Below are 27,565 nucleotides of genomic sequence, written 5' to 3' on the forward strand. Positions count from 1 at the left end.
GACGCGGCCTCTCTCTCGTCGGGGTCTTCTATCTTCGAGCCTGCCCACACGTCACCTGGTGTTAATTGACTTTGCAATTTCTGTGTATTTAGTTGTGTATTGTCACAACAGTAAATTCTTACCTTTTGGCTTACTCATTGTCCGTTCATTTGCGCCCCCTGTTGTGGGTCCGTGCTACGACACCTTCCCAACAGGATTTCTCGGCCAATCGTCATGGATTCCGAGGGGCGTCAGCTCGAGCGTGAACGGCCAATGGCAGAGCCAGGAGCGCAGGCGTCAGCGGGAGGCGTGTTGGGTGAGCTGCAGCAGATCTTAACCGCCTTCACGGCTCGGTTGGATTTAGTGACCGAGCAGAATGTCCTCCTTAATCGGAGAGTGGAGGCTCTCGCCACCAGGGTGGAAGCGCACGATCAGGGCGCTGCTGCAGCTCCTCCTCTGGCTGGTCCTGGGCCTGAATCAGACGTACCACTGGTCGTTCAACAAACCCCCCCACCATCCCCTGAAGCTTACATAAGCCCTCCGGAACCATATGGGGGCTGTGTAGAGACGTGCGCGGACTCATGCAGTGTTCGCTCGTCTTTTCACAGCGCCCTGTCATGTACGCATCAGATGCTAGCCGGGTAGCTTATGTTATTAATCTGCTTCGAGGAGAGGCACGCGCATGGGCTACGGCGCTTTGGGAGCAGAACTCACGGCTCCTAACGTCGTATACTGGGTTTGTACGGGAGTTCAAACAAGTGTTTGATCATCCCAACAGAGGCGAGACCGCTTCAAACGTGCTGCTGTCGATAAGACAGGGGCGCCGTAGCGCAGCCGAGTATGCAGTCGACTTCCGCATCGCGGCAGCGAGGTCCGGCTGGAATAACGTTGCGCTCCGCGCCGCCTTCGTAAATGGACTGTCACCGGTCCTCAAGGAGCACCTACTGGCTAAGGAGGAACCGCGGGATTTTGACGGGCTTGTCGATTTGGTTATACGCTTAGACAACCGTTTGAATGAGCATCGTCGGGAGCAGGCCGGGGGGCGTGACCGGATACGAGCCGTCCCTCCCCCTTCCGGTTCCGACAAGGCGACGTCGTCCCCACGCTTCACTGCCAGAGAGCCCCGTGGGGCTACAGCTCCCCCTGCTGAGGAGGCTATGGACACGAGCAGGGCCAAAGTAAGATTAACTGACAGACAAAGGAGACTGGCCCGCGGGGAGTGTTTTGTCTGCGGCTCTTGTGAGCACATGCAGAGGGACTGCCCTGAACGGTCAAACTACAACGACCCGTCCTTAGAATCTGGGCTAAGGGTGGGCCATAACACACACGCGGAAAGACCCCGCAGATCGGCACGAATCCCAGTAACAATCCTTTGTGAGGAGTTAACCCTTCACGCCCCAGCACTAATAGACACGGGGTCAGAAGGGAATCTGCTGGACAGCAGATGGGCAAAGGAAGTAGGGCTCCCTCTGGTGGCTCTGCCAGCACCATTGCAGGTGCGAGCACTAGATGGCACTCTTCTTCCATTAATCACACATCAGACACAACCAGTGACCTTGGTTGTATCTGGGAATCACAGGGAGGAGATAGTGTTCCATGTAACACCATCTACCTCCCGAGTGATTTTGGGCTTTCCATGGATGGTGAAGCACAATCCCCGGGTCGATTGGCCGTCCGGGGTTGTGACGCAGTGGAGCGAAACCTGCCACCGGGAGTGTTTAGGATCCTCGGTTCCCCCCGGCACTACAGCTAATGAGGAGGTCAAAGTTCCCCCCAATCTATCGGCGGTGCCAGAGGAGTACCATGATCTTGCTGACGTTTTCAGCAAAGATCTGGCGCTCACTCTTCCTCCGCACCGACCGTATGATTGTGCCATCGATTTAGTCCCGGGCGTTGAGTACCCGTCCAGTAGGTTGTACAACCTCTCACGTCCGGAACGCGAATCAATGGAGACCTACATCCGGGACTCCTTAGCTGCCGGGCTGATCCGGAACTCCACCTCCCCGATGGGTGCTGGTTTCTTTTTTGTGGGCAAGAAAGACGGCGGACTCCGTCCATGCATTGATTACAGAGGGCTGAACGAGATCACGGTTCGCAACCGATACCCGTTACCTCTGTTGGATTCAGTGTTCACGCCCCTGCATGGAGCCCAAATCTTTACGAAATTGGATCTTAGAAATGCGTACCACCTGGTTCGGATCCGGAAGGGAGACGAATGGAAGATGGCATTCAACACCCCGTTAGGTCACTTCGAGTACCTGGTCATGCCGTTCGGCCTCACTAACGCCCCCGCGACGTTCCAAGCTTTGGTAAACGACGTCTTGCGGGACTTCCTGCATCGGTTCGTCTTCGTATATCTGGACGACATACTCATCTTTTCCCCGGACCCTGAGACCCATGTCCAGCATGTACGTCAGGTCCTACAGCGGTTGTTGGAGAACCGGCTGTTTGTGAAGGGCGAGAAGTGCGAGTTCCACCGCACTTCTTTGTCCTTCCTGGGGTTCATCATCTCCTCCAACTCCGTCGCCCCTGATCCGGCTAAGGTTGTGGCGGTGAGAGATTGGCCCCAACCAACAAGCCGCAGGAAACTACAGCAGTTCCTCGGCTTTGCAAATTTTTACAGGAGGTTCATCAAAGGTTACAGTCAGGTAGTTAGCCCCCTGACTGCCCTGACCTCCACCAAGGTCCCCTTCACCTGGTCGGATCGGTGCGAAGCCGCGTTCCAGGAGTTGAAACGCCGGTTCTCGACTGCGCCAGTTCTGGTGCAGCCTGATCCTGATCGCCAGTACGTAGTAGAAGTGGACGCCTCTGACTCAGGGATAGGAGCCGTGCTGTCCCAGAGCGTGGAGGCTGATAAAGTTCTCCATCCTTGTGCCTTTTATTCCCGCAGGTTGACCCCAGCTGAACGGAACTATGACGTTGGCAATCGGGAACTTCTTGCGGTGAAGGAGGCTCTTGAAGAGTGGAGACACCTGCTGGAGGGGGCTTCGTTGCCCTTCACGGTTTTCACTGACCATCGGAACCTGGAGTACATCCGGACCGCCAAGCGGCTGAACCCCAGGCAAGCCCGCTGGTCTCTGTTCTTCGGGCGCTTTGACTTCCGGATTACATATCGCCCCGGGACCAAGAACCAAAAATCAGACGCCTTGTCCCGGGTGCACGAAGAAGAAGCCAAAGCGGGGCTGTCGAACCCCACCGAGACCATCATCCCCAAGTCCACTGTCGTGGCCGCCCTTACCTGGGACGTGGAGAAGACCGTCCGGGAGGCCCTGACCAGGAGCCCGGACCCGGGGACTGGCCCCAAGGACAGACTGTACGTCCCACCAGAGGCAAGAGCTGCCGTATTGGACTTCTGTCACGGGTCCAAGCTCTCCTGTCATCCCGGAGTGCGTAGGACCGTGGCAGTAGTCCAGCAGCGCTTCTGGTGGGCGTCCCTGGAAACCGACGTCCGGAACTACATCCAGGCCTGTACCATCTGCGCCAGGGGCAAGGCAGACCATCGGAGGACGACGGGCCTCCTCCAACCCCTGCCAGTGCCTCATCGCCCCTGGTCTCACATCGGCCTGGATTTCATCACGGGCCTCCCGCCGTCCCAGGGCAACACCGTAATCCTCACGATAGTGGACCGGTTCTCCAAGGCGGCCCACTTCGTGGCCCTCCCGAAGCTCCCGACGGCCCAGGAGACAGCAGACCTCCTGGTTCACCACGTCTTGCGGCTGCATGGGATACCGTCGGACATCGTCTCGGATCGTGGTCCCCAGTTCTCTTCACAGGTGTGGAAGAGTTTCTGCAAGGAGCTGGGGGCCACCGTGAGTCTCTCGTCCGGGTACCACCCCCAGACCAACGGCCAGGCAGAGCGGGCCAACCAGGAGTTGGAGCAGGCCCTGCGGTGTGTCACCTCCGCACATCCGGCGGCCTGGAGTCACCATCTGGCCTGGATCGAGTATGCCCACAACAGCCAGGTTTCGTCTGCTACCGGCCTCTCCGCTTTTGAGGTGTGTTTGGGGTACCAGCCCCCATTATTCCCGCTGGTGGAGGGAGAGGTCGGTGTGCCCTCGGTCCAGGCCCACCTTCGGAAATGTCGCCGGGTGTGGCGGACCGCCCGCTCTGCCCTGTTGAAGGCCCGGACGAGGGCCAAATCCCATGCGGACCGCCGACGGTTCCCGGCCCCCACGTACCAGCCCGGGCAGGAGGTGTGGCTCTCAACGAAGGACATCCCCCTCTGTGTGGACTCCCCCAAGTTAAAAGACAGATACATCGGACCCTTCACTATCCTCAAAATCATCAACCCGGCCGCAGTGAAGCTCCAACTCCCAGCTTCACTGCGGATCCACCCGGTATTCCACGTGTCCCGTATCAAGCCACACCACACCTCGCCCCTCTGTGCACCTGGACCTACGCCGCCTCCTGCCCGGCTCATTGACGGGGAGCCTGCTTGGACAGTCCGCAGGCTCCTGGACGTCCGTCGTAAGGGCCGGGGGTTCCAATATCTGGTGGACTGGGAGAGGTATGGACCTGAAGAATGCTCCTGGGTGAAGAGGAGCTTCATCCTGGACCCGGCCCTCCTGGACGATTTCTACAGAAGACACCCGGACAAGCCAGGTCGGGCGCCAGGAGGCGCCCGTTGAGGGGGGGGTCCTGTTATGTGGGCCGGTGAAGAGGAGGTACTGCTGGCCCACTACCACCAGAGGGCGCCCTGCTTGGAGTGCGGGCTCCAAGCACGAGAGGGCGCCAGACCCAGAAGAAGTGACAGCTGTCATTCATCCCCTGCACCAGCTGTCACTCGTTCATCATCATCATCACCATCATAAAAGCCGGACTGCAACTCCACCTCCTCGCCGAGAAATCGACTACCGAGAGGTAATTTCTCTGCTGACTGACACATTGTGTAACCGACTGAACTTCTGTTGCAGCCGTTTTCCCTGAAGTGTTGCCTTGTCTGGAGGATTGGCGTTTGGTGTGAGAGTGACGGCTTCACCTCGCACCCCATCCCAGATAAGTGGTAGATCAGGAGCTGCACGAGTGTGTGTGATTTGGAGGTGGAGGTGCTCCCTCCTAACTGTGTACAGACTGTAGACCACTGAGTGTACGGATTTACACTCATTCATCTTGTCTCTGCTTTTTGCCAGCAGTACCAGGGTCAACAGCCGAAGACAGAGGTCACCTGGGGATTCGGGACTTGGCGGCTCCGGTGTTCTTCAGGACCGTTGGTGGTGGAGGCCGTGTGGGACGCGGCCTCTCTCTCGTCGGGGTCTTCTATCTTCGAGCCTGCCCACACGTCACCTGGTGTTAATTGACTTTGCAATTTCTGTGTATTTAGTTGTGTATTGTCACAACAGTAAATTGTTACCTTTTGGCTTACTCATTGTCCGTTCATTTGCGCCCCCTGTTGTGGGTCCGTGCTACGACACCTTCCCAACAAAATATGAAGGTTGAATAAAATTCAACAGGGCTTCATGCTGGAACCGTTGTCCTGCACTTTACTTGTCGAAAGGTTTTGTTAAAAGCTGTTTACTAGGAATGTATTTGTTATAATATTTCATACGTTTGTCATTTATTTGAGAACATTTTATTTAACTTATTACCAGGCAGCACTTTGTAATTATTTTATTTTCCTGTTTGTATAATGTGACAATAAATTGTTGGTTTAAACAACAAGCAAATTTAGGTTTTGCATTTTGTTCCCATACTGTACAGAAAATGAACCAAACTGTGACCTCAGAACCAAGGTATGTACCGAACTGTGATTTTTGTGTATCGTTACACCCCTACTTCATGCATATTTTTCTAATGTTGCCTGTCATGGCATAGATCTTAGACATTTCCGCTTTTGTTTGCCAATCTTTCTTGTAATTAGGTAAGTTTAGTTTTGTTTCTTAAACTAATTAAAATTAAAGTTCCTCCTCAATGTGCATCTCCCTGCAGTGATGCTATAGAAAAACCCATCAAATGCTGTAATTCACGTCTTGTGAGACTTGAATTACAAACTGGAGAAAGGAATGTTGCCGTTAACCCCCGTCAAAGAGAATAAACTAGATCCATATGTTAATGTGCATGTGGGCTTTTTCAGTGCCCGCTTGTGCCATGTACCCTCTTGCTGTTGTCCAGCTGCTCCTGGAGACTGTCTATAGCAGCACTTTGTTTGACTCGTAATTCTGACAGTTGGGCCTCGTGGCGACGAGTATCCTCCTCCACACGACGCTGGAGGTCAGTTAACTCCGACTCCCGTCGAGATCTGCATGGAATCGAAAAGAAAGAGGGGAAAGGGATTAATATTTCATATGTATTCATTCAAAGTGCATCTGAAGACATTAATTATTTAACCTAACATTAAAATTAGTTTCAACAAAGCATTTATTAATTTAGTTGACTATTTTTTTCTGTTTTTAAATTGATGTAATAAAATAAATCATTTTCCATCACACTGAGCAAAATGCTGACTTATAAACAGTTAAAAGTTAGGTTATAATTGTTATCACACACCTTAGTTCCTGCTGGGCAGCAGTGGTATCCAGAGTGTCCTCCAGCTCAGTTCTCAAAGCCTCCAGCTCCTCCCCCAGATCCCGCCTCTGTTTCTCAGCCCTTTCCCTCATCCCTCTTTCATTCTCCACTTCCTCCTTCAGCTCCGATACCTGGGACATGGCCTCCCTCAGTGCTCTCTGAGCTTCTGAGCGACGCGCTCCCTCCTCTTCCAGCCTGGCAGCAACAAAGAACCATGACTGAGTGGAGGAGAGGCATATGAACACTGTGTTATTGTCTATTGTAAATCCATGCCTCACCGGCCCTGTAGGGTGGTGATTTCCTTCTCCTTTTGGGCGACACTACCCTTCAGCTCGGCAGACAGGATTCCCAGGTCAGACAGCTGCTCCTGGGTCTCCAGTGATTCATTTTCCAGCCTCCTCTTCCACTTCTCCTGCTCCAAACGACCCTGCTCCTCACGCTTAAGGCGTTCTGCAGTTTTGAAGCACCAGACACAACTTAGATTAAATCACAAAAACCTGCAAAGCTGAAAAAAAAAAAAGGTACAAGCACCCATGAGTCAACAACTGATGAGTTCTAACCAGGGCTTTGAACCAGAATTTTTTTGTCAAATGGTTAATTCCGAACAGAAACGATATTTTAATATTTCCGGTTTTGGGTTCCACCCCAAAATTGACATTCCTGAACTGGTTAGTACAAAAAAATATTGTTCCCAAACCGGTTACTAACGTTATATGTCAGCTGTGGGAGACTGAAAACACTGTATATGCCAGACCTGCATGCGGTGATGTAGTGCTCCCACAAAAAACAGATGTAGTGCTCCCACAAAAAACAGAGAAGACAAAAGAGCGTATTATAGCAGGCAGCAGAAGCTACAACTTTTTAAAACGGTACACTGAGTAAAATAAAGCTTTTTAAGATAAAGAAGGTCCACGCTCCTGAAATAGAATTATTGTGTATTTAAAGCGAAGCACTGTTTCTTGTATTTTTAAAAGACATGGAGCTGTGTTGCTCTCAGCCTCGCAGAGAAGCCTGAGCAAACCCACTGCTGCCCATTGATTGGCTCAGCACATTGGCTCTGGGGATCACACTGCACCGTTTTTATTATTGCACCAGATATTCCCTCCACTGTTTTATTCTTTAAAATATGTATTTAATATTCATTATCTTATTTATACTGAGTTTTTAACAGACTATATATTTTATATGTGATAGTCTAGTATATTGTAATTTATCTGTGAGGGAGCTACTGCACAGGGGTGTTGCCGAACGACATTTCATTGTGTTTTTTATACAATGACAATAAAGCTTATTCATTATTCATTCATATACATACAGTTCTGACTGTTTCAAATATTAAAACCATCCATACCTAGTAAATATAAAGTCTTAATTTGACTTGTTACACCATTTCGGTTGGATTCATCATCACAGCCTGATGATAAGACGTTCTTGTTTTGGAAGACGAGGTCTGGGAAATAATTTAATTCCTTATCATGGAAATCACTGAAGAAACAGTGTTTTTAAAGAAGTCCCTCAATATTTGTCTGCTCCGGGTGCAATTTATCAGCTTGAACCAGAAAACTCCAGCATTTTGTCCCATCAACAAGAAAAATAAGTTTTTTTAAAAGCTGAACTATATTACCACCAGCGTTCAGCCATCTGATTTATCTTCAGCGTTCTGCTCACAATGAAAATAAATCCCATTTGATCCACCAAGCCAAAAAACCCCAAAACAAAACAAAACAAAAAACAAAACAAAACAAAAAAGCATAATAATGACCCAAATAAATGCAGTTTTTTAAATAAGTCTCTTGATGTTTGTCTGCTCCAGGTGCATTTCTCAGCGTGAAACAAGACAACAGCGTTTTTGCCACCAACAACCAAAATAAATGACAGGTGGAAGTGAACCTCACCGGGTTTCCCTCTTCTTCCGTCAATTTTATTGGTGGTTTGCAAACTGACACGGTGCATTACCGCCACCAACTGTATCGTGTGGAGCATTAATGAGTCTGACTTCCTCACCGGGTCATTGTAAACCGAAATCTTTTCAAGAATGAACAAAATAACGGTATTAACCGGTTACCATTATTTTGAATAAACACATCTGTTCTGGAGCATAAAAAATATATATAAAGTTTCTGGTTTTGTTTTCATGCCTAGCATAATACCAAAGGTTTCTGGTTTTTGTTTTACAAACCAGTTCAAAGCCGTGGTTATAACTATACAAGAAATGAAATCAAATAAAATTGAATGTTCAACGTTTAAAGGTTATGAGTTATTAACAAACAAAATAATACCAATATTAAGTTATAATTTTATATTACAGTTATTTTAGTTAACTTTGAGTTTATGCTGATGTTTTATTGCACTTGAACATATTTTGGGGAAAAGCATTGCATGCAAAATATGGTTAACCTCTAAATTAGATGTGCTTCAATGGTTCAATCTCGGGCCTTTATTTATTGTAAATTTGTGTGGTATGTTCACAAAACACATTTGGCTCATTTTAATTCCATAACAGCATCCTTATGGATTTGTACATGTCTCCTGACACTACTCGCATTTACCAATAGTACCCCATCACCTGACCTCATCTGCTCTTCATTTGACTAATTAATCTGAACAGTATTCATGACTCCCGAGACGCAGCTAATTAACCAGATTGCCTTGAGCAGGTTCAGCCAAGCTCTCCAGTCACAGTCCTTCTGGCCTGTTCTCTCAATGACATTAACAGTCTGCTGTCTGTCATTTGGAAATCAGCCACATCATACCTCTACTTGTAGATTCAGTAAAGCCTTTTAGGCATTTTACATCTGTTAGAAACTGAAATAATGCAACTTTTTTTTCTACTTGCTAAGTTCTTTTTTGGTTTCTCCCTTTTTTGCTCAGGGCCGTCACAGCAGAGCTGCATGTTGATCTGGTTTTTACTCCACATCCCCTTCCTAATGCAACTCCACATTACATGGAGAGTGGGCAGGGTTGTTATAGAACCAGGTACCTTCTGCTTTGGGAGCAAGTACACTAACTGCTTGGCTACCACACTGTCAAATAGTTTTTTTTTTTATTATATAGCAGAAAAACTAATTATTTTTTGTGGCTCAGTGAAGACATCATATCTGTTGGTCGTAATTGTCCTACTGGTGGAAACTGATGAATATACAAATGAGATTGAAGTATCATCGGGACAATTACCCTCTAAGTCTGCTATGACAGCCTCCTGTTTATTCTTAAGTTTGTTAAGACTTTTGGTCTTCTCTTCTTCCTCAGTTAGCTGGTCTGTCACCTCACCAAGACGTTCTTCCAAATGTTTTTTCTCCTGCTCGGATGAAAATAGAATTACATAATTATTATGTCACTATGTAAAATGTGCAGACATAATTTGATTCAGAAGTGATGAGGCTACAGCATGTCAAGTCCACCTTGCTTAGTCTGTCTCTCTGCTCAACTGTGTTCAACAAGTCTGCCTCCAGACTCTTCACTTTGGTCTCCAGTGTGACTTTCTCCAATAGGAGACGCTGTCTGGCACTTTCCTCTTCCTCTAACTGCTCTTCTAGGTCCTAAAAAAAGGGTGAAAGGAGTAATTGAAGAATGATGTAGGACTGGGTACATGTAAAAAAACAAACAAACTGGGTCTAAAATTCCACTTCAGAAATTCAAATGATGTTGTGTTTCTATTAATCAGTCAAATGGTTAGAAAATGTATAAGATCAGTTAGTCAGTGCTGGTCTTCATCCAGCATATTTGTGCAACATCTTTGAACCTGTATATTCTGCTGCATCTTCTTCTTCTCGTTAGTCAGCTGCACCCCCCTCTCCTCTTCTTCTTCCAACCGACTTTCCATCTCACCCAGCACCTCCTCCAGTTCCTGTTTCCTACTGGCCAGCCTGGCTCTCATCTCCTCCGCCTCTGCAAACAGCTCCGCCTCTGCCTGTAGCTGGTCAGCCAGCAGAGCTTTCTCCTCTACTAGCTAGAAAGTGAAAGAGATAGAAGGAGTAGGAAGAGGAGGAGGAGGGGGAGACATGATGAATGAGAGGCTGAATGCATTCTTTGACTTACTGTAAGTGCAGCTAAGTAAAAGCAGGAGTAGCAAACACTGCCAAGTTTAGAGTAAATCTTTAATCACAGAAAGAACTGGACAATACACAAGGTCAAATTTGATCACAGGTTTGTCTGAAAGAACATTCTGTCTATAGAGAATTGCTGTCAGTTAAGAACTTCAGCAAGTCAATATACAGATCAAGTAGTGAGATCCAGGCGATTTTCTGACTGGACACACCCTCAAAGCAAATGCTGATAATCTGTGTCAGCAGTAGAGCTGCAAGCGGTTAGAACCAGCAATTGTCAAGCAGAAGTCAAGCACGATCTTAGTTTTTTCAGTGACTACAGTGGATGGACAGAACCTGACCAGTGGCTCCAGGGCCATTTGAGTTTGAGACCACAGTCAAAGCAGAGACATCCTGATAGGGTGAATATCGATGACCCAACTATGAGTACATTCAGACTCTCTTACCTGCACATGCTTTTTATCCAACTCAGAGTATTCCTGTTCCACTCGCGTGAGTGTGTCCTTGACCTTTTGGAGCGCTGCCTCTCTGGCTTGGATCTCCTCATCTTGCCGACTCACCTGCAGCAGCGGCTTCACCTGAAAGGCCCAGAGCAAGGGTGAGAGGTTAGTGTGAAGGAGGTCCCCATTTTTGCTTCTCTTCTGATTTAGTTGTCAACAAAGTGTTTTCATTCCCTTGCCAGGTCTTGAACTGGCTGCCATTTGTAGATATTCCTACATGCTGTGGTTGTGTATGTGCTACTGACTTTGATCATTTTGTGCTGATTTACAATGCACATTTATAGTGCCACATTTTAGCCCAAATTCCATTTCACTGGCACACCTAAAATCAATAAAAAAAAATAAAAAAAAAATTGTCAGTGATTGTCTGTAGCTGCATGTTGTTTGCACGGTACCTTAGTGAACAGTCGCCACCATTGCCAGTTCCTGAGTTTGAGGTAAGCTGCACAGTTCCTCTGCATCACCCTCAGAGCACTCAGCTGGTGCTGCTTTTTGACAAAGGCCCTTAAAATAATAATAATAATATTAAAAAAATCATGAGCAAAAACACATGTATAGGAAGGTAAAGTCTCAAACAGCTGACAGTGTAAGATTCACCAGTCAAATCAAGAATTTATAGACACCAGTCATGAACAATTTTTCATCCAAAAGAAAGGAAGAACAGAATATTTGACAGTAACATTAATGGTGAGAGTTTATATTTTGCTTTGTACTCCATCCAATGCCACCTGATAACATTTCCTGTGCACTAAGATTTGGTGACCATTATCACAAAATATAGGCAAATGCAAATGTCAAAGCAATATTAATCATCAAAGGATGGAGACACCAACTGTGGTCATGTGTAGAACTAATAAGTAATAAATGAATATTCACAATACATTTTGGTGTTTGGTTACTTTGGCTCATCCTGCTTTACTTTCATCCTTCTATTGTAAAAATATTACTGTAATATAGCAAGGCAACATTGCAGCCAGTATTGCCCACTATGATACTGTATTGTTACTAATCATTGATAGTTAATTAATGTGTACCTTTTTAATTATGTAACATTTCAAACGTACATTTCATTTAGTAGTTACTGCTTTATTTTGTTTTATTGCTGGTGTCTGCAGTAACCATGAATGGACTTTTAAGGCCATGTATTAGAAACCTTACTTTTAATTTTAGTTTCCTTCCATTAGTCCAGCGCCGCCGTTCGGCATAAGCAGACTACGCAGCCTGCGTGGGGCACCAACCATGCTGCACTAGTTTGCAGGGCCTCCAATTGACTGAAAAATGTGTTGAAATTATTATATTACCAGTGATGCCGGTAACGCGTTACTCTAATCTAACCACTTTTTTTTCTAACGAGTAATCTAACGCGTTAATCTTGAAAAAAAATGAGTAATCAGATTAAAGTTACTTCTCCAAGTCACTGTGCGTTACTATTATTTTTGCATTGTGGGTCGACAGCAGCATTAAACTTGGTCCGTGGGGAGGGGGTCGGGGCTTGACTGAACTGCCCACTTTAAGCGAGCTGTGAGCTTTTCATCAGCTACGACTCGTCCTCACCTCTTAAAGCGCGGTGAAAACAGCACACCTGCACTGAGCTTTACAAAGTAATTTTTATGCTTTATTTTTCTCCTTTATTTAGAATTCTGAGCTGAGCCACTCCGTATCGTCTCGTTAAAACAGCTGATCCTCCGCGACGTGTCAACAACTAGCACTATTTTCCACTCAAATGCACCTAAACTCTCTTTCTGAAGACCACATGATGTGAAAACACAATAAAACGTTCTTACCTATAAATCTGGTCATGTTTTCTGCATAAATAAATGTTATCCATTCTTTGTGCTCAAACGCCAAAGCAGGGGCGAATCCAGATGGAATGGGGGCGTGGGGCAGGGATGTGCCCCCCTCCCCCACAACACCCCTAGATTAAAGGTCCAGTTTTGAAGCCGTTTTTTTACTACAACTACTAATACTTCTTAAAATAATAATAATTTTGACAAGTAAAATGTTTATAGAGAATTTAAATGTTAGAAAAATGTTAGAATTTAATAGTTACATTTATAAACAATGTAGGTTAGAAATTGCAAGTTTTACTGTTACAGTGCTGTCAACAGTTAAATATGAGGTCAAGAAAGATTATTTTACTTTTTATAAAACAAGTATTTATTTTCATTGAAGTCAAGAAAGGGTGACTATAAAGTGAGTTTTGGCAAAACAGGTATCATTGTCATGTTGAGGTGGCAGAGGGTTGTCGGCAGCTGGGGAAAGTAACTAAAAAAGTAACTAGTAATCTAACTTAGTTACTTTTACAACTGAGTAATCAGTAAAGTAACTAAGTTACTTTTTCAAGGAGTAATCAGTAATCAGTAATTTGATTACTTTATCAAAGTAACTGTGGCAACACTGATTATTACATTTCAAAATCAATATGAATTATTTATGAATAGGCCCATCGTTTTTGTCTTTAAACATTGTGTAGGCCCCTACCCCATTACTTAATTGGAGCAAATTAACAGTTTTTTTTGCCTAATATAAAGCCCCCATCCACCCCCGCCCCGATTCCCTGAAATGGTACAGCCCTGTTTGCGTCTCTCTGTTCGCTGTGTCGCCTAACCAGGGTTGCCAGATGTGACAATTTCCAGTCCAATAAATGCTCAAAAATGCATGGAGGCACTAAATCCTGCGCAATTTGAACTGATTTTTAAAATGTGTGTGGCAATTCTATACAAAAAACTCGTCCAGTGCCATATTTTTACCCTAAACAAACCAATTGGATGGGAAAACACCCAATCTGGCAACCCTGGGCCTAACTGAAGTAGCACTGCTAGCCCACATTCGATTCTGACAAGAGACGACAAGTTGCCACTATGCCACAATTAAACAATGAAGCGACAGCAGGAGTCTATGCTTAGGGCCTCCAAAACAGCAGCAGCCCTGCATTAGTCAGGCAGGTTGGGCTTTGTGTGGCGGCTGTGTAATTGCAACAGCTGTCTCCCCAGGGGAAGATGAGTCCTTTGGTCATCAATGCCATCAGAGAGTAGAGAGATATTCCTGACTTCCTGTGACTTCCTGTTCCGGAGCACAGCGGTGTTCTGCTGTATCTGTTAGCTGTTTGAACTGAGCTGTTTGAGTTCTTTGAATTAACAGTCTTTTTCAAGACTTTTTTACTTTTTACTTTTTTTTTTTTTTTTACTTTTTCACCGTGCTCCAACGCCTAAAGAAGACCTCTAACGGTCGAAACATCGCGACGGAGCACTTTTATCAGCTAACTTTCATCAGCGTTGGCAAGCTAACTAGCTTGCTAACGCTTTCGTTTTTATTTTTATTTTATTTTTTAGCACTGTTGTCGTGTGTTATCTGTGCTGCTCCACAGCCTGTCTAGTGGATTTTTATTTTATTTTTTAGCACTGTTGTCGTGCGTTACCTGTGCTGCTCCACAGCCTGTTCTGTGGATTTTTATTTTATTTTTTAGCACTGTTGTCGTGCGTTACCTGTGCTGCTCCACAGCCTGTTCAGTGGATTTTTATTTTATTTTTTAGCACTGTTGTCGTGTGTTACCTGTGCTGCTCCACAGCCTGTTCAGTGGATTTTTATTTTATTTTTTAGCACTGTTGTTGTGCGTTACCTGTGCTGCTCCACAGCCTGTCCAGTGGATTTTTATTTTATTTTTTAGCACTGTTGTCGTACCTGTGCTGCTCCACAGCCTGTCCAGTGGATTTTTATTTTATTTTAGCACCGTTGTCGTGTGTTACCTGTGCTGCTCCACAGCCTGTCCAGTGGATTTTTATTTTATTTTTTACCACTGTTGTCGTGTGTTACCTGTGCTGCTCCACAGCCTGTCCAGTGGATTTTTATTTTATTTTAGCACCGTTGTCGTGCGTTACCTGTGCTGCTCCACAGCCTGTCCAGTGGATTTTTATTTTATTTTAGCACCGTTGTCGTGCGTTACCTGTGCTGCTCCGCAGCCTGTCCAGTGGATTTTTATTTTATTTTTTACCACTGTTGTCGTGCGTTACCTGTGCTGCTCCGCAGCCTGTCCAGTGGATTTTTATTTTATTTTTTACCACTGTTGTCGTGCGTTACCTGTGCTGCTCCGCAGCCTGTCCAGTGGATTTTTATTTTATTTTAGCACCGTTGTCGTGCGTTACCTGTGCTGCTCCGCAGCCTGTCCAGTGGATTTTTATTTTATTTTTTACCACTGTTGTCGTGCGTTACCTGTGCTGCTCCGCAGCCTGTCCAGTGGATTTTTATTTTATTTTTTACCACTGTTGTCGTGCGTTACCTGTGCTGCTCCGCAGCCTGTCCAGTGGATTTTTATTTTATTTTTTACCACTGTTGTCGTGCGTTACCTGTGCTGCTCCGCAGCCTGTCCAGTGGATTTTTATTTTATTTTTTACCACTGTTGTCGTGCGTTACCTGTGCTGCTCCGCAGCCTGTCTAGTGGATTTTTATTTTATTTTTACCACTGTTGTCGTGCGTTACCTGTGCTGCTCCACAGCCTGTCTAGTGGATTTTTATTTTATTTTTACCACCGTTGTCGTGCGTTACCTGTGCTGCTCCACAGCCTGTCTAGTGGATTTTTATTTTGTTTTTTGCCACCGTTGTCGTGCGTTGCCTGTGCTGCTCCGCAGCCTGTCTAGTGGATTTTTATTTTATTTTTTGCCACCGTTGTCGTGCGTTGCCTGTGCTGCTCCGCAGCCTGTCTAGTGGATTTTTATTTTATTTTTTGCCACCGTTGTCGTGCGTTGCCTGTGCTGCTCCGCAGCCTGTCTAGTGGATTTTTATTTTATTTTTTGCCGCCGTTGTCGTGCGTTACCTGTGCTGCTCCGCAGCCTGTCTAGTGGATTTTTATTTTATTTTTTACCACTGTTGTCGTGCGTTACCTTTGCTGTTCCGCGGCCTGTCTAGTGGATTTTTATTTTATTTATTTTTTTACCACCGTTGTCGTGCGTTACCTGTGCTGCTCCGCAGCCTGTCTAGTGGATTTTTATTTTATTTTTTACCACCGTTGTCGTGCGTTACCTGTGCTGCTCCACAGCCTGTCTAGTGGATTTTTATTTTGTTTTTTGCCACCGTTGTCGTGCGTTGCCTGTGCTGCTCCGCAGCCTGTCTAGTGGATTTTTATTTTATTTTTTGCCGCCATTGTCGTGCGTTACCTGTGCTGCTCCACAGCCTGTCTAGTGGATTTTTATTTTATTTTTGCACCGTTGTCGTGCGTTCGCTGTTGCCGTGCGTTACTTGTGCTGCTTCATGGCCTGTCTGGTGCCTTAACTAAAGCACTCCTTCTGCTGAATCACCTCTAAATTATTTACACATTATTCACTTTGCGTGTTTTTAGGAATCCACTAGGTTGCGTAGCTACTAGCTTTTAGCCGATTTAGCATGGCGGCTTCTCCTGTCTCTCCCGCACATTTCTGCTCTGGTTGTGAAATGTTTAGTTGTTCCTCGGCTTCCTTTAGCAGTAACGGTACTTGTAATAAGTGCAGCTTATTCGTAGCTTGGAGGCCAGGCTGGGCGAATTGGAGACTCGGCTCCGCACCGTGGAAAATTCTACAGCTAGCCAGGCCCCTGTAGTCGGTGCGGACCAAGGTGGCTTAGCCACCGTTAGTTCCCTCCTGGCAGATCCCGTGCAGTCGGGAAAGCAGGCCGACTGGGTGACTGTGAGGAGGAAGCGTAGCCCTAAACAGAAGCCCCGTGTACACCGTCAACCCGTGCACATCTCTAACCGTTTTTCCCCACTCGACGACACACTCGCCGAGGATCAAACTCTGGTTATTGGCGACTCTGTTTTGAGAAATGTGAAGTTAGCGACACCAGCAACCATTGTCAATTGTCTTCCGGGGGCCAGAGCAGGCGACATTGAAGGAAATTTGAAATTGCTGGCTAAGGCTAAGCGTAAATTTGGTAAGATTGTAATTCACGTCGGCAGTAATGACACTCGGTTACGCCAATCGGAGGTCACTAAAATTAACATTAAATCGGTGTGTAACTTTGCAAAAACAATGTCGGACTCTGTTGTTTTCTCTGGGCCCCTCCCCAATCAGACCGGGAGTGACATGTTTAGCCGCATGTTCTCCCTGAATTGCTGGCTGTCTGAGTGGTGTCCAAAAAATGAGGTGGGCTTCATTGATAATTGGCAAAGCTCCTGGGGAAAACCTGGTCTTGTTAGGAGAGACGGCATCCATCCCACTTTAGATGGAGCAGCTCTCATTTCTAGAAATCTGGCCAATTTTCTTGGATCTTCCAAACTGTGACTGTCTAGCGTTGGGACCAGGAGGCAGAGCTGTGGTCTTATACACCTTTCTGCAGCTTCTCTCCCCCTGCCATCCCCTCATTACCCCATCCCCGTAGAGACGGTGCCTGCTTCCAGACCACCAATAACCAGCAAAAATCAATTTAAGCAAAAAAATTCAAAAAGAAAAAATAATATAGCACCTTCAACTGCACCACAGACTAAAACAGTTAAATGTGGTCTATTAAACATTAGGTCTCTCTCTTCTAAGTCCCTGTTGGTAAATGATATAATAATTGATCAACGTATTGATTTATTCTGCCTAACAGAAACCTGGTTACAGCAGGATGAATATGTTAGTTTAAATGAGTCAACACCCCCGAGTCACACTAACTGTCAGAATGCTCGTAGTACGGGCCGGGGCGGAGGATTAGCAGCAATCTTCCATTCCAGCTTATTAATTAATCAAAAACCTAGACAGAGCTTTAATTCATTTGAAAGCTTGTCTCTTAGTCTTTTCCATCCAAATTGGAAGTCCAAAAAAACAGTTTTATTTGTTATTATCTATCGTCCACCTGGTCGTTACTGTGAGTTTCTCTGTGAATTTTCAGACCTTCTGTCTGACTTAGTGCTTAGCTCAGATAAGATACTTATAGTGGGCGATTTTAACATCCACACAGATGCTGAGAATGACAGCCTCAACACTGCATTTAATCTATTATTAGACTCTACTGGCTTTGCTCAAAAAGTAAATGAGTCCACCCACCACTTTAATCATATCTTAGATCTTGTTTTGACTTATGGTATGGAAATAGAAGACTTAACAGTATTCCCTGAAAACTCCCTTCTGTCTGATCATTTTTTAATAACATTTACATTTACCCTGATGGACTACCCTGCAGTGGGGAATAAGTTTCATTACACTAGAAGTCTTTCAGAAAGCGCTGTAACTAGGTTTAAGGATATGATTCCTTCTTTATGTTCTCTATTGTCATATACCAACACAGAGCAGAGTAGCTACCTAAACTCTGTAAGAGAGTTAGAGTATCTCGTCAATAGTTTTACATCCTCATTGAAGACAACTTTGGATGCTGTAGCTCCTCTGAAAAAGAGAGCTTTAAATCAGAAGTGTCTGACTCCGTGGTATAACTCACAAACTCGTAGCTTAAAGCAGATAACCCGTAAGTTGGAGAGGAAATGGCGTCTCACTAATTTAGAAGATCTTCACTTAGCCTGGAAAAAGAGTTTGTTGCTCTATAAAAAAGCCCTCCGTAAAGCTAGGACATCTTTCTACTCATCACTAATTGAAGAAAATAAGAACAACCTCAGGTTTCTTTTCAGCACTGTAGCCAGGCTGACAAAGAGTCAGAGCTCTATTGAGCTGAGTATTCCATTAACTTTAACTAGTAATGACTTCATGACTTTCTTTGCTAACAAAATTTTGACTATTAGAGAAAAAATTACTCATAACCATCCCAAAGATGTATCGTTATCTTTGGCTGCTTTCAGTGATGCCGGTATTTGGTTAGACTCTTTCTCTCCGATTGTTCTGTCTGAGTTATTTTCATTAGTTACTTCATCCAAACCATCAACATGTTTATTAGACCCCATTCCTGCCAGGCTGCTTAAGGAAGTCCTACCATTATTTAATGCTTCAATCTTAAATATGATCAACTTATCTTTGTTAGTTGGCTATGTACCACAGGCTTTTAAGGTGGCAGTAATTAAACCATTACTTAAAAAGCCATCACTTGACCCAGCTATTTTAGCTAATTATAGGCCAATCTCCAACCTTCCTTTTCTCTCAAAGATTCTTGAGAGGGTAGTTGTAAAACAGCTAACTGATCACCTGCAGAGGAATGGTCTATTTGAAGAGGTTCAGTCAGGTTTTAGAATTCATCATAGTACAGAAACAGCATTAGTGAAGGTTACAAATGATCTTCTTATGGCTTCGGACAGTGGACTTATCTCTGTGCTTGTTCTGTTGGACTTCAGTGCTGCTTTTGATACTGTTGACCATAAAATTTTATTACAGAGATTAGAGCATGTCATAGGTATTAAAGGCACTGCGCTGCGGTGGTTTGAATCATATTTGTCTAATAGATTACAGTTTGTTCATGTAAATGGGGAATCTTCTTCACAGAGTAAAGTTAATTATGGAGTTCCACAAGGTTCTGTGCTAGGACCAATTTTATTCACTTTATACATGCTTCCCTTAGGCAGTATTATTAGACGGTATTGCTTAAATTTTCATTGTTACGCAGATGATACCCAGCTTTATCTATCCATGAAGCCAGAGGACACACACCAATTAGCTAAACTGCAGGATTGTCTTACAGACATAAAGACATGGATGACCTCTAATTTCCTGCTTTTAAACTCAGATAAAACTGAAGTTATTGTACTTGGCCCCACAAATCTTAGAAGCATGGTGTCTAACCAGATCTTTACTCTGGATGGCATTTCCCTGACCTCTAGTAATACTGTGAGAAATCTTGGAGTCATTTTTGATCAGGATATGTCATTCAAAGCGCATATTAAACAAATATGTAGGACTGCCTTTTTGCATTTACGCAATATCTCTAAAATCAGAAAGGTCTTGTCTCAGAGTGATGCTGAAAAACTAATTCATGCATTTATTTCCTCTAGGCTGGACTATTGTAATTCTTTATTATCAGGTTGTCCTAAAAGTTCCCTAAAAAGCCTTCAGTTAATTCAAAATGCTGCAGCTAGAGTACTGACGGGGACTAGCAGGAGAGAGCATATCTCACCCGTGTTGGCCTCTCTTCATTGGCTTCCTGTTAATTCTAGAATAGAATTTAAAATTCTTCTTCTTACTTATAAGGTTTTGAATAATCAGGTCCCATCTTATCTTAGGGACCTCGTAGTACCATATCACCCTAATAGAGCGCTTCGCTCTCAGACTGCAGGCTTACTTGTAGTTCCTAGGGTTTGTAAGAGTAGAATGGGAGGCAGAGCCTTCAGCTTTCAGGCTCCTCTCCTGTGGAACCAGCTCCCAATTCAGATCAGGGAGACAGATACCCTCTCTACTTTTAAGATTAGGCTTAAAACTTTCCTTTTCGCTAAGGCTTATAGTTAGGGCTGGATCGGGTGACCCTGGACTATCCCTTGGTTATGCTGCTTTAGACGTAGACTGTGGGGGGGTTCCCATTATGCACTGTTTCTTTCTCTTTTTGCTCTGTATGCATCACTCCGCATTTAATCATTAGTGATCGATCTCTGCCCCCCTCCACAGCATGTCTTTTTCCTGGTTCTTTCCCTCAGCCCCAACCAGTCTCAGCAGAAGACTGCCCCTCCCTAAGCCTGGTTCTGCTGGAGGTTTCTTCCTGTTAAGAGGGAGTTTTTCCTTCCCACTGTTGCCAAGTGCTTGCTCACAGGGGGTCGTTTTGACCGTTGGGGTTTTTCATAATTATTGTATGGCCTTGCCTTACAATATAAAGCGCCTTGGGGCAACTGTTTGTTGTGATTTGGCGCTATATAAAAAAAAAAGTTGATTGATTGATTGATTAGTCCCATTAGCTTTGTAACATCATCCTGAGATTTTTTTTTTTTACTTTGTGTTATGAATGTACTTTCAACTTTGACAACTATTGGCTGCCCTGCCATGCCTACAGAAGGAAATGCAGTACCGTAGTCAGCACACATTTCAGCCCCAAATTCATTCCATTCTACTATAAAATGAATGAACAAAGGGACTGACATGCTCTAGTGCAGAGAGAGAGTGCAGATTTTCTTTGCAACCACCCACTCCACCAGGTGATTTCACTGATTAACATCACTTTGAGCAGATGGAATCAGTTAATCAGTGAAACCTTCACCCTCTCTGCCCTTTCTGGAATGAGTTGAAGACCTCTGCTCTAGTGGGTAATAATGATACGAGGTCTGTCCAAAAAGTATCGACCGTTTTATTTTTTGCAAAAACCATATGGATTTGAATCACGTGTGATTGCATCAGCCAAGCTGTGGAGCCGCATGGCGCAAAGCAACGCCGTGATGAAGCCTCACAGGACATGTTGGGGCATGTCCAGCTCATGCACAATTCTCGGATACTCACACGACTGAAAAGCAACCGGAAGCCTTCTGAGCCATCTGAAAGCCGTCCTGTGAGACCAACACGGAGGTGGTTTTGTCCCGCACCATGAGCGGCATGGTGGCGCAATCCTCTGCTTCTCTTTCCATGAAAAAAACTCCTGTAACAGTAGAATGTGCCGAAAAAGTGCTGATGTCCACGCCTTCTGCCTTTTTTGTGAAAGTTAGACGACGTCCCGGATCAACAAAGTCTTCACGTTGGAAATGATCTGGTTGTTTGAGTTGGGTTTAAGCCTGTCGATCAGCGCTCGGAGTGCGCCGCACTCTCAAATGCTGTGGGCGGTCTTTAAACCAGCTGGAGCACTCCTTAATCTGTGTAATCCCCATAAAATCGTCGCTGAAAGCCATCAAAATTTTCCGAATGGTGTCCACCTGGAGGGCTCTCACAGTTTCTGGAAAAATTTGATGCAGCAAAGCTCCAAATCGTTCAGACATTTATTCGCAATAAAAATCCGACGAGAGGAGTGGACCACTGCTCACTCAAAGCCTGCTCACAGGCGAATGACACAACCGACAGGCGTGAAAAAACTCACACATGCGCACGAAGGTTCAAGCTTGACTGATGCAATCACACGTGATTCAAATCCATATGGTTTTTGCAAAAAATAAAAGGGTACAATACTTTTTGGACAGACCTCGTATGTTTTTACATCACTCCATAAAACTGTGCCAAGAACCTGTCAGGCTGTGACACAGATTCAGTGATAGGGGCTGACATAACGTTAAATATTAATGCTCCTTCAAGACTGAACTACAGTCTCCTAAACAGTGGAGTGTAAGTTCTCCAGGCAGAGAAACACAACAGCAGCACTACATACCCTGTTTGGTGTATCTTTATGGGATCTTTTAGTAAAAAGTGGCTACTGACTGGCTATATTAGTATGAGCCTGACAGTACAAAATAACATGAGCTTATATCACATGATTTACAAAAACAGTCTTGTATCGTGTGAAAATTGAGTACATTTCCATCACTTCTCTCATGCTCTGATCTGTACTCTTATCTCAAGCTCACTTGCGTGCGAGGTAGCCTCTGGCGGCACTCTGGAAGCGAATGATGTTGTCTGTGATCTTTAGGTCTCTCTCCTCCTCCAGGTGGGCCAGGACCCCAGCTCTGAAAAATACTTTACTCTGACCTACCCTGAACAGGTTCCGATCCAGTTCCAAAGCATTAATCTGAACAAAGATACAGATTTCAATAATTACAGCTGCTCAATCCACCATTTCAATAATTATACAGCACATATACAGATCTAGGACATGCAGCATTTATTTAAATGAATGATGACAACTCACCATGAGCTCTGAAGCCTGTTTACCATCCATGAAGGTGCGAGGAATGGCATTAGGAGTCAGAATCTCATATCTAGAAGATGAGTGGGGCACACATAAGGAAGTGCATTTGACAGATAGAAACGGCACAGTGTGTATGTGTGTATAAAAAGGATAGCTGCAGGGGCTAAAGAAAGCACTTAAAGTGTGTGTGAGCGGTTGACAAAGAAGGCGGGGGGGGGCAGAAGATTCTACAAGGATGCTGATTTGAGTTGTTCAGCCTCTTATGTAATGATAAAATACAATGACTTGCACACACCTCTGTCTGAACTCCTGGAATGGGATACGGTTAGGGAAGCCCTGTCTGCAGATACGGATCCCCTCCAGAACGCCGTTACACTTCAGCTGGTCCAAAACCAGATGGGGAGCCAATTTACTAGCCTTAGTAACACAAAAACAAGGTAAAGGAAGAAGTTGAAACAGTAAACCAGACTGTCTCCATTTCAAACAGTATTCACACTGCCTTCCATTCCCCCTCGTTCAGACACCAGATCTCACCCTTTTCTCGTGGTTTGGGATGATGCAGCGGAGGAAGTTGGGATTGGTGTTCCTCAGTGTGGCCATGAGCTTGGTGAGAGACTCTTTGTAGAGCTGACCCACAGTCCGAAACATTCCCTTCTTAGTCTTCAGTCCTGCTGCTCCAAATGTGACTGGCCCACTGTTCTCTCCTGATGCCACCTGGTCCAGACCCACTATCCTGTCCACTGGTCCAAAACAAAGGGAAGAATCTTAGTTTCTGCAGCACTGAGCAAATGGAAGCAGATTCATGGTGTATCAAGACACAGCATGGAAACACTATAATGGCTCTAATTTTTCAAAGGATTTGGAATTCTTTAAGGATATAACAGCTGAAAAAATTACTACCAACAATTTTTTTCTCTTCTTGATTTGACAGTTGTAAAAGTGACATACAGTACTTCGAGATGCCACAGATTAAATAACCCAGTGATATAATGATGTGATTCTAAAACTCATTCAGGATCACACTTGTGGCTGCATGTTGCTGGAAGATTGTGTGAAAGTGAATAACAGCTACTTTTACTGTCTCAAGACAACACTTTGGTGATCCTGAAAGAGTGTTTGTAACTATACTACAGTTCTACAAACAAACAAAAAACCACACACACATGCACAGCACTGCAACTAAATGCAAATAATTCATGACAGAAAAAACAGTGAACAATAGACTCAACTGCTGACAGACATTAACTGACCACAACACAAATATCAAACTGGCAAGGACAGAAAGGACAAAAAAAAGAGGGGAAACAAAAGAACCCAACTCCACTTAAAAACTGTCTGGACAAAAAAGCACAATGGAAGACTATGAATAAGGTGGAACTGAGGACTGTGAGAGTGACATACAGAGGAGATAAACCTACTGTCTGAACCATTAGCCTGTAGAGTGGTATAGGAATCAAAGAAGTACACACGGGGAAGGGTTTGAATATCTGAAGCATGAAGAAGATGGAAAGCACAGATGGAAAGATAAGAAGAATGGATGGAACCCAAGTGAGCACCATATTATTAGGTATGAGAATAGAAGTGCAGGAAGAAAAAGGAGCAGAGACAAGAGGAGGTAAACACAGGAAAGAATAATAAGGAAGAACAGATCGATGAGCAGAGAGAGGGGAAAGAACAATACTGAGTTAATATTTTTGTTATTTATGTCCAAAAGCAGTTACACACAGAATATACTGAAGGAAGGTAAATCATTTGTGGTTAGTTTTAATACATTCTGAGTGGCAGTAATGTTGGTGTGAGTAAATGACTCTCACCCTCTTTCCAGAGCTCTGACACAAAATGATCAGACGACTGATGAAGAAGAGAGGCCACATTATCGTTCAGAGGATCCATGTTCTTCACCAGCCAATCATTTGCTTTGTAGTCCACCTGGGAGGAAGGTGACAAAAAGCAGGAAACATTCAGTTGAATTTATTAGGATGAAAAACAAAAGATGCTGGACACTGAAAAACATTGGGGGGGGGGAGTACCTTGCCAGCATAGTGAATGATGGCGAAGTCTGCTTCCCCACGTGGCTGCTTTGATTTGTAGAATTTTGGATGGCTGCCTTGCTCAGTAGACAGCTTCTCCACAAATGAGCGGTCTGTTGCCCGAGGGAACCAACATTCTTCATCCAACAGAGCCAACACACCAGGTGAGTGGGCCTAATAAAGACAGGGAAAGACATTTCTGTGTGAGTCAGCATGTACTGGAATCAAAGCACAGTGATTTATTTTGTTTGTGTTCATTAAGCACAAGTCAATTGAGGTTTTGTCAACTTTTACATGAACTAATATGATACTTTGTTCTATTTGGCTACAGGGTGTCAAAATCCAACCCCTTGCCCTCATCATGACACCTGGGTAATGAATCAAGTAGGGGATTCCCTGTTGGTGTGAAATATGGGTGGGACCTTGTGTGCACCGTGACCGCTACGGTAGCCATGAAGGCTCAACAGGAACCCTGAACACAAAATGGCTAATGGGGCTCTGGTGAAACAAGTAGACATCAACAGCAGATCAAGCGGAGGAGGTGATGACTTATCAGCCAATGGCCGTGAATGCAGCTGAATGCAGCAGGTCCTCAAACTCCGATCGTCTGGAATTTCCCAGCTATTGGACCAGGCTAAAGATCTGTCAAGGGGTGTGTGTTTGTCAGTGTGCAACAACATTCCCACGTTAAACAAACCCACAGACAGGTGTCTCTAGAAGAGACCGTCTTCCTCGCAAAAAGAGGGATTGCCACAGGGATTTGGCTATATGATGAAATGAACACAGGTTTTTAAGTTTTCTACTTCACTTGAACAACAGTAGCTTAATCCCAGCTGTGTATTAAATATTTCTGACATTTGCCATGCCCCCCCCCCCAAAAAAACGATTCAAAAAACAAAAACAATCTACCTCCCCTGCCGCAAAAAACAAAAACAAAACTAAAACACAATCACATTTTTGAGATCAGGTTGTGTTCCTTCAATCTCCAAACACTCCAAACTCTGTGTTTTACAGAGTATAAGTTGCACCAGGGTATAAACATTTTTTTTCCTGTGTGCGGAACTCACTTTTTAATACGTTTCCCTGGTAGCATGTTTAATAATGGACAGTAACTGAGTGCAGCACATATGCACACCACAGTGTGTCTGTTACTAAACATAAGGACTTTTAAATTATGAAAAGAAGCAAGATGGTCAGGTAAATGTGCTATGGCCATCTTGGATGTTCTTTGACACAGTTTGGATAAAAGAAATATCAGATGGACACGAATTGCTGCTTGGACCACAGCAACCTGGAGAAGTAAAATGAGGATATAAGGAGGAAACCCTCAGCTTCTGGTGTGTAACAAAAGGACTGTTAAATTCCAAAATGAGCAAGATGGACAAAGAAATGAGAAATATACAATATTCATTTTCTATACCCGCTTACTCCAATTAAGGCTCGTAGCGGATGGGAGGCTGGAGCCTATCCCAGCAGCCATAGGGTGAGAGGCGGGGTACACCCTGGACAGGACGCCAGTCTATCACAGGACCACATATAGACACACAAACACATTCGTACTCACACTACGATCTACGGTCAATTTAATGTTTCCAATTCACTTAATCTGCATGTTTTGTGGGAGGAAGCTGGAGCATTCAGAGGGAACCCGGGGAGAACAGGCAAACTCTACACAGAAAGGCCCAGGTGGGAAGCAATCCCACGACCTTGCTGTGAGGCAACAGTGGTAACCACTAAGCCACCATGTCACTAGATATACAACATACTGGATGTTATTTGATGCAGCTTGGACAAAGGATTGCCAACCCACAGCAGTGGAAAACACTACAATAAAAATGTGAGTGCATTTGATTTTTGATCAGTTAATTTGCCATTTTGTGCATTGTTGTAATGTACCTTTATTATGTGCATTTGTAATTTTATTATCTGAGTTTATTTTGTTTAGTGCTTTGATTTATGGGAATGCCCTATATAAATAGCTATTATTATTATTATTATTATTATAATAATATTATTATTAATAATGAATGCATGATTTTTCTGTATCCAAGTCACACCAGAGTATGTCACAGGAAAAAACTAGTAAAACAAAAGAAAAAAAAAAGACAAGAAGAATAACTCTTGCGAATTACATTCCAGAAAAAACAAGCATTTTTGTGACGAGCACATGTGTAAAATGTTGGAGTCAACAGAATTACTATTTGCTCTTGTTCCCAATAAACAAATAAAAAGACACTGTGTTCTCTGTGTTTACCGATTTTTCAATAAGGTCAATGCAAGGCTGTAAGTCCAGTCCAAAGTCGATGAAGTTCCACTCAATGCTCTCCCTCTGATATTCCTCCTGCTCCAGGATGAACATGGTGTGGTTGAAGAGTTGCTGCAGCTTCTCATTAGTGTAGTTGATACAAAGCTGCTCAAATGAGTTCAGCTGGGAAACAATTATGGGAAAAAAATTTTGTGTGTAAGTTCAAGTATGGATGAGACCTTCCACTACAAACCTTACAACCACATGATAAATCTTCACGTCTTATCAAAGAACATTCCTGACTGAAACCTTAAACATCTTTTCTGACCTAGAACATGTTCTGACCTTGAAGACATGAGGAGGGATAAAGTTAAATCAAATAAAGAACATCTTCAAAACACACAAGCACTCTTGTGAAAAGACTGGAACTTCACACAAACTTCACAAACAAGCAAACCTGAAAGATCTCAAAGCCAGCAATATCCAGGATGCCTATAAAGGAGGCGCCCTGTCTCTGTCTGCGATCCAGAGCTCTGTTGATCCTGTGCACCAACCATCTGAACAGACGCTCATATGTTGCTTTGGCCAAAGCCTCAACAGCAAAATCAGCCTACGAAAAAAGAAAGAAAAAAA

At 44.4% G+C, this 27,565-nt stretch overlaps 1 protein-coding gene across 4 annotated transcripts in view; it reads right to left on the minus strand.

Moving 5' to 3' along the window:
• myh14 (myosin, heavy chain 14, non-muscle) overlaps positions 1-27,565 on the minus strand; it is a 99,988-nt gene that overhangs the window by 25,672 nt on the left and 46,751 nt on the right. For 3 of the 4 annotated variants that reach the window (XM_034174653.1, XM_034174652.1, XM_034174654.1), the window contains exons 13-29: positions 27,390-27,542; positions 26,942-27,115; positions 24,688-24,861; positions 24,472-24,586; positions 24,076-24,144; positions 23,192-23,397; positions 22,953-23,074; positions 22,658-22,727; positions 22,377-22,537; positions 11,422-11,530; positions 10,973-11,104; positions 10,223-10,429; positions 9,882-10,019; positions 9,655-9,778; positions 6,759-6,930; positions 6,463-6,675; positions 6,070-6,214 (exon numbers count right to left, since the gene is read on the minus strand). In XM_034174653.1, coding sequence (XP_034030544.1) covers positions 6,070-6,214; positions 6,463-6,675; positions 6,759-6,930; positions 9,655-9,778; positions 9,882-10,019; positions 10,223-10,429; positions 10,973-11,104; positions 11,422-11,530; positions 22,377-22,537; positions 22,658-22,727; positions 22,953-23,074; positions 23,192-23,397; positions 24,076-24,144; positions 24,472-24,586; positions 24,688-24,861; positions 26,942-27,115; positions 27,390-27,542 — 2,484 coding nt within the window. The remainder of the gene's footprint in view (positions 1-6,069; positions 6,215-6,462; positions 6,676-6,758; positions 6,931-9,654; positions 9,779-9,881; positions 10,020-10,222; positions 10,430-10,972; positions 11,105-11,421; positions 11,531-22,376; positions 22,538-22,657; positions 22,728-22,952; positions 23,075-23,191; positions 23,398-24,075; positions 24,145-24,471; positions 24,587-24,687; positions 24,862-26,941; positions 27,116-27,389; positions 27,543-27,565) is intronic. The other variant, XM_034174655.1, reaches the window with a different exon arrangement.

This window comes from Thalassophryne amazonica, chromosome 7 (genome assembly GCF_902500255.1).
Source record: "Thalassophryne amazonica chromosome 7, fThaAma1.1, whole genome shotgun sequence".
NCBI lineage: Eukaryota > Metazoa > Chordata > Actinopteri > Batrachoidiformes > Batrachoididae > Thalassophryne > Thalassophryne amazonica.